The sequence below is a fragment of the Dromaius novaehollandiae genome, chromosome 9 (genome assembly GCF_036370855.1).
Source record: "Dromaius novaehollandiae isolate bDroNov1 chromosome 9, bDroNov1.hap1, whole genome shotgun sequence".
Lineage (NCBI taxonomy): Eukaryota > Metazoa > Chordata > Aves > Casuariiformes > Dromaiidae > Dromaius > Dromaius novaehollandiae.
The window spans coordinates 32827208-32840764 of NC_088106.1; the positions used below are offsets into that span (position 1 = coordinate 32827208).

At 40.8% G+C, this 13557-nt stretch overlaps 1 protein-coding gene across 3 annotated transcripts in view; it reads left to right on the top strand.

Moving 5' to 3' along the window:
* Positions 1-13262, top strand: part of UBXN7 (UBX domain protein 7) — a 33612-nt gene extending 20350 nt beyond the window's left edge. For all 3 annotated transcript variants that reach the window (XM_026110643.2, XM_026110645.2, XM_026110644.2), the window contains exons 10-11: positions 16-95; positions 6286-13262. In XM_026110643.2, the coding sequence (XP_025966428.1) occupies positions 16-95; positions 6286-6447 (242 nt within the window). In that variant the 3' untranslated portion in view covers positions 6448-13262. The remainder of the gene's footprint in view (positions 1-15; positions 96-6285) is intronic.
* Positions 13263-13557: the final 295 nt, after the last annotated feature.

A 13557-nucleotide genomic window follows, 5' to 3' on the forward strand; every position in this document is an offset into this window, starting at 1 on the left:
CTTCCTTTGTGCTAGGACCAAAGGCACAGCTGATGCTAAGGTATCCAGATGGAAAGAGGGAACAAATTTCACTGCCTGAACAAGCTAAACTTCTGGTGAGTGGAGTTAATTGGAATCCTTGTTTGAGTACAGGAGAGCTGAAACTAGAGAGTTGCTTGTCCTGTGCTGGCACTATTACAATTATATCCAGTGAAAGTGGTATACCCAAGGAGTGCTTGCACCTGTCATTCTGTTGCCTTTTTTTCCATGTTCTTGCTCTCTTCTGATCAGCATACTCTGCTGGTTCTCTTATGTTTCCATTGCTAGTTGGGTTGCACGTGTACCCCAGTGTTTTCCTTAGTCCCAAAACTGCCAATTTCCTTTCTAAAATAACTTTAAATGCCTTTTGCATTAATCATTAAATACCTTAAAATACTCTCAGTTCACTTGTTTGTTTATCTCTAAATGAAGAAGGTAGGTCATTGTCCATGGTCAGACAATGGTGAAGTCAAAAGGCAAAACTTTTGGTGGTTCTCCTCTATTTCTTTCACCATACTTTCACTCGCCTTCCTGGACATGAATGACAGAGTAAACTTGGGAGAAAGTTCTCCCAAAACAAAATTGTTACAGCGTCATTTAATCACTCTGTTCCAAGTGTCCTTCTGAACTGTTCCTCAGGCTTGTTTATGTTGGAGAGGTTCATGTTGATGGTGTTTCCATTAAACGTCCACAGGAGCACACTTGGAAGCTTTACAGTGTTTAAAGAGGTCACTGTAGTCCTGTTAGCCGTAAGTTTTCACGAGACAGTGGCCAAGAAAGTTCAGCTTTGTACTGAAGTCTTAGGTACCTTAAAACAAAAGCATGCAGCTTAGAAGGACCTTGCACAGATTTAGAAGGAACTTAAGCAAAAATGTTTGGTTACATTTCTTAAAGAAAATGAGACTATAACCTAGTCTGCAACACTCAGGAAATATACTTTACCTCAAGCTCCTGTTCCCATTCTTTCTCTTTTGCATGAAAGAGTAAAAAAACAAATGTTGATTTTGTCACACCATCAGCTCATTCAAAATCAAGCGTAAGTCCATAGGGTATAGACTGCCTGAAGTGCCAGATGCAGGGTCCCAAGGCTGGAGTACAAGTGCTGAAATGAAGACTGAGGGACACTAAGACTGATATTCCATCATTGTAGGAACCAGTTTTACTTTGTCAGACTTTCGTTCTTGCTTTGTCTTAGCAGTCATCTGCGTATATTCTTTTCAAGTGTACATTTAGGTCTTGTCTGCTTTTTGAAAGGTCTGCCAAAGTTCCAAAGCAAACACAACTGTAGTTGTATTATTAAACATGTAGAACTTCTGAAATGCTTAAGTTATGCTTGCACATGTAACTACCTTGTTCGTGCACAAGGCCATGGTCTATGATTACAGAATTAATTTATTTGAAATACAGGTGTAACACTGATATATTTCAGATAATCCTACCTTTTGGCTTGACTCCTTCTATGGACTGCGATAGTTCACTGTTTACAGGAGTTAATCTCAGAATTTAGGTAGGACAGGGTTTGTAGGCGAAGATGGGTTTTACTTGTAGAGCTGAACAGGTAACTTCTGTGCTCTCATATCTAAAAGATGTGATGAGCCTTATCTGATTTTTTTTTTAAAGCCATTTCAGACAGATCAAGATCAAGTCTCAGATGTTTCTTCCTAGGCATCATATTCATGCTGATTTTTTCAGCTCTTAGTCACTTCCATTTTAAAGCTATCCAGAACTATAGCAAGAAATTATCTAAGGAGACTTTTGCACGTTGGAAATTTTAACTTATGATAATAAGTTGCTCTCCCATCAATAGTGAATGTTTTTTCAAAAACACTTTCCATCCTTACATTCTTACTGATCAAGAATGGCTTTTTTACATGCTGTTATCTCCAGGATATGCTTATGCTTCCAATATTACTGCTACCCTTTTCTCCCCTGGCAAGAAATTAGAGTGATGAGAGAGAAAAAGCAAAAAATCCAACTTCACGCATCTCTATTTGGTTCCACTTAAGAGTTGGATTCATACCTATGTCTTCCTTTCTAACTCCTCTTAGCTTGTAAAGTAAAGCTACTTTTCCATAGAAAAGTTGTTGCTGTTGGTACAGACTAAATAGCTGATTTCACTCTGTTTAGCAGCTAAGCCCTGCAGCTGATTGGTTGTCTGAATAAATTGTTTACCAAGTGTTATGAAGTGTGTGGGAAAGGATGGCCTTAAAATTGAGGGAAGATGTGGGCAGTGAGCTTCACCGAATTTTTAAATGCAGTGGTCTGTAAGGAATTACAGTTACCCTTCTTCCTTGAAGAAAGAAGTCAAACCTGCTTACTTACATTGCTTGCCAGACACAGGCATTGTAATCTGCAAAGCCTGGTGGAGAGTTGTCCAAGTTAAAGAGGTAGTTGGGGTGTCTCCTCATCCCAAAGGTTTGTGTGTGCGTTCTGATGAATTCGGAAGGAATCTCTATGCAGTTACCTTGCTAGCTGTTCTGCAGTCATCGAATCACAGAAAAGTCCAGGTTGGAAAGGATCCCTAGAGGTCTTCTGATCCAACCCTGCGCTGAAAGCATGGTCATAGATGAGGTTATCCTGGGCCTTGTCAAGCTGAGTATAGGATACTTCCAGCAAGTGACGTTCCATCACTTCTCTGGGCAACCTGTTCCAACATTAAATTGCTTTCACAGTGAAGAATTTTTTTCTTATATCCAGGCTTTGCTGTAGTAATAGCCGGCTCTATGAAGCACCCTCAGATGTAACTTATCAGGTTTCATAGGCTTGTGTATACATCCAATTTCTACAGATAGTCCCTAACTCAACCCTCTTCTACTGGTGGCTTGCCATTGCTTTTTGGCATGGAGACTTGGGCTGTGAAGCCTTAGATGAAGATGGCATCAAGTAGTACATCAACCTCTGAAGTCATTTGGGATGTAACTTGCCGGGCCCGCTCAGCAGCAGACCTGTATCTTCCTTGTACTTTCACTTGCTATGAACGTACCTGTAGAAACCTTTCTTGTCATTCCTGACATCTCTTCCCAATTTGAGCTCCAGTTGAGATTTTGCTTTCCTAAATGCATCTGTGCACATCCAAGCAGTGTTTCTATATTGCTGTATTTGTGAGTCTCTTCCCCTTCTCCATCTCTCATGCTTCATTTTTGCATTTGAGCTCTCTTAATAACTCACTTTCAAAACAGACTGTTATGCCTGCTCCTTTTCCCACTCCGGGAGTTGGACCACTTTTGTTCTTTGAGAAGGCTGTTTCTGAAAATCCCCCAGCACTCCTGAGCTTCTTTACCCACTAAGGCAGGCTGCCATTGGAGGTCTCCTAACAATTCCCTGAGCAAGTTGAAATCCATTCTTCTGAAGTCCAGAGTCTCTCTTCTGCTACTTGTCTGTAGCACAAGGTCACATCTCTGTGACCTTACAGCCACATATCTGAAAAAAATCTTCCTTATTTGTAAGCAGTAGATCTGGAAAAGCACCACTCCTAGTTGGCACATCTAGTGATTGCATTAGGAAATTGTCCTCAGCACACTCCAGAAACCTAGATTGCTTGTGCTCTGCTGTGTTGCTTTCCCAGCAAATATCAGCATAGTTGAAGTTTCCCATGAGAACCAGGACCTGCAGAGCTGAAGCTTCTTTGAGTTGTCTGAAGAAGGCTTTGTCCACCTCTGCTTCCTGATGTCGATAGCAGACGCCTACCACAAGTTTTCCCTTGATGTGATCCCTCTGATTTTGACCCAAAGGCAATCAACAGATCTCTGTCCTCATGTCAAAAAATAAACTCCATGCACTCAAAATGCTTTTTTTACATGAAGCACGACCCCTCCTCTTCTACCTCCTCTGTCTTTCCTGAACAGCTTTTAGCTCTCCATTGCAGTCATGCAAACTATCCCATCAAGTTTCTGTAAAACTGGTGATATCATTACCTCTGTCACTGCACAAGGAGTTCCTTTTCTTTGTATTTCTTTCCTAAACAGCAAGTGTTGATGTACAAGCATTGGATATGATCTGCCATCTGCCCCTTCTCTTGGAGGGAAGCATGGGAGCTGCTCCCATTGCTCTGTTCCACATATGCTTATGCCTGCTTCAGGAAGTTGGCCGGTCTGTTGGCAAAAATGTCCTTATCACTTTTTGCTAAGCAGATCCTAGTAGCCCACAGTCTTTGAAGCCAAAACCCTACCAGCAGCACTAGCCACACAGCCAGGTGTGGATCTGTGTGATACACCTGCTTCTGCCTGCACCCTTCCATTTGACTATTGGGATCTAGAAGACAACCTGAGCACTTGTTGCCTTTCCTTTAGCCCCAGTGCTTTGTACCTTTTGCAGGTCACACTTCAGAGTATCACTGGTGCCGATGTGGGAAGAGGAGTAGGGGGTAATATTCCATGGGCTTGATGAATCTTGGAAGTCTCTCCATGATATCCTGGATTTTGGTTCCAGGCAAGCGGCAAACTTCCTGTGACTTAGTGTCAGTGTGGCAGTCAGGTGCCTCAGTCTTCTGCAGAAGGACCTCTTCCCCCCCCCCACCCCCCCCACCCCCATTAATACTCACCAGTTCTTCTTGCTGCTGGTTTAGATCTGTCGAGCAGGAGTTGTTGGGTCAGTTGTCTCTTCCAGTGAAATTTATTTGTCCTCCCTGTTTATTGCCAGGACTTCATGCCTGTTCCTCATCTGATTTTTTTTTTTTTTTTTTTTTTTTTTTTTAGATGAGGGGAGAGCTACTGTCCTGTTGCCACAGGTCATGAGCCTCCAGGGTGCCTTGTCCTGCAAGTTGCTGTCCTCCCTCTGAGTGATGCTTTTGGTGATCCCATTCTGTCTGCACCACAAAGCACCAGCTCTTGCCCTTAGAGCATTGCTGCTAGCAACCTATCAATTTTCTGCTCGTCTTCCCTGATGGAGCAGGACTTGCTGACCTGTTCCTCACCTAACGGTTCAGGGACTCGATCAGGGTCTATCCCCTATGGTGAGGTCCCCATCTTTTCCAGCTCCAAGGAGGAGCACCACACACTCACTGCACCCCATCACATGAGTCACACATCTCTGCTCAGGAGCTCCATCTGTGCCAGTGCCCCTGAAATACTAGGAACAGTGCTGTGGGCTGCTGCAGGAAACCACATGCTGCATCACATCACCACCATATGGCCAGCTTTCTTGCCAGAACACAAACAGCAAGAGTGAACAGCAACCCATGCAATCTCCTGAGCCCCTTGCATGTGAACTGCCTATGCTAGCTGTTTAGCCACTTTGTGCAGCCCTCTGAGGCACTGTGGTCCCGAAGTGACAGCTAAATAGCAAGTGGAAGCTGGGTGAATAATTAGTAGAAGCTTAATACTACTAATTTACCTCCTTACACTTAATTCACTGGCACAGATTACCTACCAAAACTATGTAAACAATATTGCCGGGACACCCTAACTTATTTCTTCATGCTTTCTGTTTTATTACCTACTGATTACCTACCTCTTTTCCCTCTTTAAAAAGCTCTAACTTTTCCTTTTGCTTGAGTCTTGCTGTGTTGCTGTATCCCATATATTGTTCTTTAGCCAGTCTCCATTTCTCTATGCCTATCTATTCCTACTTTATTGTGGATCCTTTACCCTCTCATCTACTGTGTTTCCTGATGAATTCGGGAAGTCTGTGTCACATAGGACAGGCATTAGCTGTTCCTGACGTATCTGTGTATTTGATTGTGAGGCTGTTATCTCTTTATCCTAACCCCCTCTGTATCCTACCTCTGATTGCTATTTTAAGCAGAGAAATCAATGAACTGAAAAGAGCTCTAAAATAAAAAACAAAAAGCACTTCATGTTCCTTGAAGGCAAGAAAAAAATTAGACTGTTAGTAAAAACAGTACATTTGTTTTTGTCAAAGTTACCTGGCAAAGAAAAATACTTCTTTAGTGACTTTTAGGTTTAATGTAGGGATAGTGTCTGTTAAACAAATGAGGGAGCTTCTATTTTGGGCATTTCTGAAAACCTGTTTTATTGTGACTTGAATGTATAATGTGAAATTCAGCTTACTTAAATCAATATACTATTATATATGCTTTCCTTCTGCTTAAAGAATTGGTTAGGGGAGGGAATCTCTTGATAATTAGCTTCTCTGATTATTCATGCCATGTGAGGGCTAAATTAAATAATAAAGTTTCTATATTATATACAAAATTTCAAGATTCTTTTTCTCTCTGTAATTGCAGACTACTTTTTTAAAAGGAAATGGAGATGTTTTTGTGACACTGATTTTTGAATTAAATAGCACTTTGCTTTTTTTTCTCTCCAGGCTCTTGTGAAGCATGTCCAGTCAAAAGGATACCCCAATGAACGCTTTGAACTTCTTACCAACTTCCCTCGAAGGAAACTCTCCCACCTGGACTATGAGATCACATTACAGGAGGCAGGCCTGTGTCCTCAAGAGACTGTCTTTGTGCAGGAAAGGAATTAGCACTGTGGCCTGAACTCTCCCAGCCTTCCTTCTCTCTCTGCCTAGGACACCAACTCATTAAATATGCAGTTGAGGGTCGTAGGATTGCAGTGCTGAAATCAGGCAGGCAGCTGGCTGGCCCTTCTCTCTCTTCTTCCCTTCTCCTAATCTAGTGACCAAGTGAGAATGTTCGGAGTTTTGTTCATTTTTCCTCAGCTTGGGCCCTGGGGAGAGCATTGGGAAGAACATCTCTCTTTGAGAAGAATGTCCTTCCTTTGTTTTTATGGAATAAAGTAAAAGGGTAATCTGTGCATCCGGTATGCTGGGGCTTGGAGTGGCCATAACATACATACCCTTCTCGCTGCTATTCTTAAATCTGTTTTGTTTAATTTATTTTTTTAAAATACTGTGTGATAAGGCGCTGAGTCATCTTTCTGTAAGGGGAGAATATAATCTTTAGTAGAGTCCTACCTTCATTTTTATTCTCTGCGTGAAAGGTCTCCATTAACCTTACGGCCTTCTTAGGGGATCACTTATCTAGCACTCTGGAGAAAACTTATTTTGGGAAGGACTTGGGGTGAACTGTGTTAAGATGCTCTGCTCCCATCTAATTTAAAGGCTTCTATATTGCGTGCATATTTTCTTCCTGCTTCAAATGCTGCTAATGAACATGGTAAAAAAAACAGGTATACTCAATATGGGATTGACTGCTTGGCCCAGAGGGAAAGCTGCTTGTCTGCTATTTTAGCAGACTTGACTCCTTTGTAACAGTAGGTGACATTTCAATTTGTTCTCTCCCCCACATCCCCTAAATGACTCCTCCTGTTTACTTTCAGGATTTTACAAATGATGATGGAAGGTGATAGGATGTTGTAAAGATCTTAGAATCTCCAGAGAACACTTATCATAAAGCCAACGGTTAGTTGGCTTTTTTGTTTGTGTGTTTTTTTCCCAGAGGTGACTAGCCTTGCAGGGGTTTTAGAACACTGACTGCAGTTGGACTGCACAGCAAGTTCTAAGCAGGGTTCCCTTTATTAGTTAAAAACATATACAAAGCCTTGTCAGACTGCAGAAGTAATTAATGCATTATGAAAGATTTCATAGTCAGGTGACGAACTCTCGGATGCTTTTTATGCTATTTTCAACTCTATCTATAATGAATTACCTTTAAATCTGGCAGGTTGTATTGAAAGTAGCAGTTAATTTCCCTATTTGAGTCAGATTTTCTTTTCACCTATGGAAGCTGGCATCAGAAGTTGTGCAGGCATATCCTGTGTGTGCATTGGACAATGCTGACTGCCCTACTTTCCCAAGGTATTTTATCGTGATATAGAGCTGTTGGTCACTGTGTGTTATAGCAGATATTAGAGCGGTATAAAAGTTCATTAACACAGCCATCCTCAAGACTAATGTTGAAGCAGAGTGTTTATTTACAGTTAGGAACTCAGTCTGGCATGCTCTTCACCAGTGAAGAAAAAGGTGTATAAGACCTACCATAAGTGTAACTTTTCCCTGGACAAACAGGGAGAAGATATGAGTTACAACAAGAAGTGTTAGGCTCTTTCTACTAGTGAGCTGCACATGGCACGTCAGGGAGCACTGGCTTCATGACATGACACTGTCAGATAATTATATTTGTTAAAGAAAGAGACTTAGTGATCAGAAACTTACTATAGGATAAAACTTTTCCAGATATTTTGCCTTAAGTGTCATACACGACTGCATGTTTCGGAGTCTTTAAATGTAGGAAGTCATGGAGTATGCAGGACAGTATTTGCTCACAACTATCCTCTCCCTCAGAATCGAGGTTTTACATAGAGCCATAAAACTGTATAAATTAATTTCCCTCCTATGTGAAAACTGTTTTGCATTCCACTGCAAGTTATGGGGTCACAAAAGCGAAATATGATAGCAGCTTCCTGATCAGTGAGTGCTGTGAAATCAGATGTCATTTTTGGACTGTAAAGATATCACAAGATGACCTCCTTTAACAGAGGCCACTTCCCAGCACTAGAAAGGAAGTGAATTGCAAGGCCAGTGGAGGAAGGGGACTATTGGTAGATGGCCTGTGAAGTGGCAGTGGCACCTCTGGACTGAAGGATCCTTTTGTGTAGGTCTAATGCCTCCCTAGACAGCTTCAGCTATTTAATGGAAATAATTCCTCTGGTGTGTGTTGCCTTGAAACTCATTACCTCTTTCTCCCTGGCTTCACAGGAAAATTATGATGGGCTGTCAATAGGATGCAGTACCTGACACATGTATGTAGTCGTTTCCTGTCCTAGCTAGCCTGATAGACAAGAGTATGTTGGCCTTTCCTGTTCTCCCCCACCCCGTTCCTCTCTGTATTAGGCAGGGAGGGAGCCTTTGCAGTTCTGCTGATTTCTCTTTCAAGTTGTTGCTGGTCGACTGTGTTTGCTGACAGAAGGCCAACTAATTTTGGACAGATGCAGGTTCGTATCCACTTTTGGAACATGTTTTCACATTAACATTTCTGGCAGTGAAAGTAAACGTGCAAAATTGTCTCTGGCCATTTAGTCCCATTCCTATGTCTGTTTTATTGGTAGCTTCTCTTTCCCCTCTTCCTCTCCCCAGTTGTACTAATGCGTACCTGGCACTAGGCTGTGAGTTGGTGAAGTGATCAGATGTAAAATAACCAACAGCTGTATCAGTAGTGGGGAAGAGGGGAGACTGCACTGCAGGCAAGAGCATGAACTTCTTTATCAGTTCTGCTAGTGGAGATAGTGCGCACCATTTAGAGCATGGTCCCACATTGGGAAATCTCCTTTCCTAAACTCTTTTTCAGAACTAAAAATATGTGAGCTGTGAGGCAGCTGCCAGAACTCCTTCCTTTTTTTTTTCTTTTTTTTCCCCCCTCCTCTGCTCAGCTGCAAGAAAAGGAATAATCTTAGACTGGTTGTCTTGTGATCAAATCCAAATTGGAAGCCCTGGGGTAGGTTTTCATTGCTTTGGTTATGCAAGAGCAGTTCAGTCACCTCTTACGCAAGGAAGTAGAAGTTGTACATTGAAGCTCTGCAGCAAGTTGTTTATTAATCCATCAAAATATGCCTCTCTCACTTGGCAAATGTTTTTGTCTGCTAGTGTAGTGGAACTAGGAGTACTTATGCTCTCACTTTGATTTTTTTAGGAAAATGAAAACAACCTTTCCATTTCTTGAGGTTTTATTTAGAGAATACTAATCTTTTTACAACCTAAGAGGGAAATAAGAACATGAGATGGAAGATCTACACTGAAAATGTCATATTTTTTCTGTCTTGTGGATAAAGTCCAAATGAATTTTTGGCAGTTCCTGGTACTTTGTCTTTTTCCCAAGAAACGCTGAGCCTGGATTTTCTTTTCCTTCTCTAGCATGCTGTGTTTTCTTTCTTTTTCTGCTTTCTTTTGCTTTGGTTTGCGATCAGGAGGCAGAGAATTTTAAAAAGGGTGAAGTGACCCTGCTTGTGACTCTTCTTCTCCTTCATTCCTCTCTCCTCTTCCCCCATCCCCAATAAAAACAATGCTACAGCACACACATCAGTCAGCTGTGTTGTGGAGGCTGAAAACTATTAAGAAACAGCACCAACCTCTTCAGATTTTCATCCATGCTGAAGCCCTTTCAGCGTGTTTTGCAGGCCTGAGAGATGCTGCTGAGAACATTAACCAGGTTATGCATGCAGCTGGTTGTAAGTGTTAAAAGTGTAAGCTATTTTGGCTCTATTTAAAAAGAGTCTGTATCACAATTGCTTCTAAATATTAAATATGAAGTACAAACTACTTGGAAAATGTTGGGAAAACACCTTCAGCCTCTAATTGCAAAAGAAGAAGGTGAAGTTTGAAGGACAATGCAAGTAATTCCTCAAAGGCTGTGTTTTGTAACTTCTTGTGGGTGTTTTTCAGCCTTAATTTGCATGCTGTTTTGCAAGAACTGCCATGAATTCAGTGGAGCGGAGATGCATTTAAACAGTATAAGCCACTGTCTTTGTGAGTAGAGAACTAAATAGAATTAATGTACTTCAAGGTCTTGCTTCTTGCTCTTCACAGAGGAAATCTTCTTTGCGCATGCCCTTCATCTAACTTGTTTTTATTCTGGTAGTATTAGTTACTCATGTAATCTAACTGTGGCTAATGGTTAATAGTCACAGTTACAACCAATATTCAGAAACAGGATGCAAAATGAACATTGGCTGTCTCTGCTAGGTGCTGCTGGCACATGCATTGCTGGATTCCCACTCATGGTCCTTCAGAGACCCAGAGAAGGATCTCGGCCCTCCTCTTTCCTCATAATAACCTGCTCTAGGTCAAACTGATTGACCGGCTTCAACCTTACAATATTCTCTGCTAGCATAAAGAGGGGAGATAGAGGCTGGGTCAAAAGTTTCTAGGTGTACTTGCATTACTTTCAGTAATCTTTGAATGAAGGTCTGTGATTTTACACTTCTGACCTTTATGTACTGAAGTATATTGTCTTTCTTGATAAATCAGATAAGGTGACAGTTAAATGTTAAAAAGGGTGTGTGTATATGTGTGTATAAATGGCCTTGTAAATTCTAGTTTTCTCTAAAGAAGGTGTCCAAAGATAAAATTTTTGTAAGTGGATTTAAACAGCAATTGAGGTTATGCATCAGCATACTTTCTGGTAGTCACTAGGTCTGCTACCTTATTATTACAGAAGAACACGCCTGTTCTGTAAAGCAAGTCCATTGTTAACTGCTGCAAATAGCTTGCATTTTCTGTATTCAGTTACTTTCATAGACACAATTTTTAAAGAGCACCGGATTAAATAGCTGTCAGATTATACACCAGGTCATACCAGTTTACACCAATGCTGTGGTTTGTATGCTTGCTACAGTCAGAAGGAGACAGCTGTTTTTTAGTACATGTTTTAATAAATAAACCTCAGTGCTGAAGGGCTTGGCTTCTCTAATATGCTTTTAAGGAAACTTCCACATAATTGTGTGCTTGCTGTTTGATACATCTTCTGGCTATTGAAAAAAAAATTGTTATGCATTCTTTGAGATCTTCATAACTTCAGCTGAAAAAGGTAGTTCTGCGTATGATGGCTTATGCAGAAGCTCTTTGAAGAACAAGCCTTGTCTTTGGGCAGTGGTTCTTTGAACCCAGCTGCTTGATGCTGCCATGTTACAGAGGGCATGATGCATCTTTTGCAGTCCGTGTGGGCAGCTAATTATGGCCGCTTTTGGGCACATACTCCCTGTCTGTGGTAGCTGGGCCTCTAATTCCTTGCTTTTTTGAGGTTGTTTTTAGGGCTGGAGCAGTGAGTTCACAAGAACTGGAGAGCAGCAAGGGTTAAACTAAAATCCCATTTTCTTTTGGGAGCAGGGAGGGACAGTGAAGCATCACTTGGCCTGCATTTCATTGGATACCAAAAACTGCAAAGATGCATAAAATGTGTTGTTCTTCCTAAAAACACACAAAGAAAGGGATAAGGAAGAACCCCATGTAGGAATGCCCTTGGGAATGGCAAGATGCATGTCATTTCAGGAACTTTAAGGAATAGGTTGTTACTGTATTTTACCCCTGCATCTTAAATCATCTTTTTTTTTTTAATTAGTTTTTAGAAAACTTTCACAACTTTCTTTTTGTTTAATCCCTTTTGTATCAAGTTAGTAATAAATAGGTAGTACTGTATGCCAAGACAGGGAGGGACTGCACGGATGTACTTTCGGTAGGTGAAGTGCAGAGTCTCAGTCTAATGAAGATTGGATTTGCCTTGTCTGGCAGTTTTAACAGATTTGAATGCACCCCCCTTCCTCCCTCCCCCCCAAATGATTTCCTCTAAATGGAAAAAACTACTGCTTTAAAGGCAAAACAAAACTAAATACTAGGGCATGTTCTGACCACTATATCGGCCGTCTGTATTGTTGGAAATTCCCTTAGTCATTGTTTTGGGTTAACCTAAAAACTTTTTGATCCCTGGCTGTTGAGGTCTGTGCATGCTGTTGCTTATTGTTTGGTAAAGATCATCTTGTAAAGTTTTTCTCTGAGTGCAAGATCTTACTGTAGTTTGGTTATAGTCTGCTATCTGCTCCTGAACTGTGAGGTTAATGGATACATGTTCTGTGATGTTGTACAGGATGACTTTTATTCCAGTCTCTTCCTGGCTGTGAGATGCTTAGTGTCTGTCCACCGCCGATAAATATAGCCATATATATATGTATGTATATATATATATATGTATGTATATATACACATATATATTTTTAATCAGAGAATGTGGCACTTAACATCAGTGCCTCAAGTTGCCTCAGTAAAAATTTTTTTTACATCACTATATTACCGGTAATTGCAGAAGTTCTGAATTTGGTCACTGTCATTAATTACTGTGAGTGTCTGCAGTACAGAGAAGAGCAATTCTGTAACTGATTGTCTAATGGTGCTGAGACTTTAAGATATAGAAGGATAGATAGTAAAAGTACATGGAGGAAGGGGGTGAGGTGCTATTTTATAGAACAGCTTTATGTGAAGAAAATCTGGGTAAAACTCAACTCAGAAGTGTGGTGCCTAATCAGAGACACCAGACTATAGAATAGATAACTTAATTTTAAATGAGTCTGTTTCCTCTGTTTGGTGAACTTACAGTTTCAGAATTATGACTTTGCCTGTCAATTTTTACAATAGTGACTTTTTCCTTCAATCATGCAACTTAATGTGGGAGGAGGGAGAGAATTAACTTGGAAGATTTCAGCTCACTGTGCTGGGAGGGACCAAACTCAAGGAAACCTCTGATCTATATACACAACTGCTGCATTTTTTATAAATATATGTAAATGTCCTATTGTAATATTTGATCCTGGAAATAAAACAAACTGTTTTCAGTAGTTTTCTTCATCTCTTGTTTTCTTTTTGTTTGTTCATTTTATTTCTAATGAGAGTCTGTATCCCTGAGTTATGTGGAGGGTTTCTAAGTTTTTCCTCAAGTTTATGGGGTAGAAGGAAGGAAAAATCAAGACTGAGTTCCCTGTTTGTGTGTATCTGAATTTTTAGTGAAATTACCAGGTTAGGTACTTTTGTTTTTCTTTCGATAATGGTCTAAATCTTGCCTTGGCAGAATAGGTCTCAGTGCTGTACCTTCTGTTGAACCTCTGGAGTAGTACCCTTATGTGCAGAAAATTG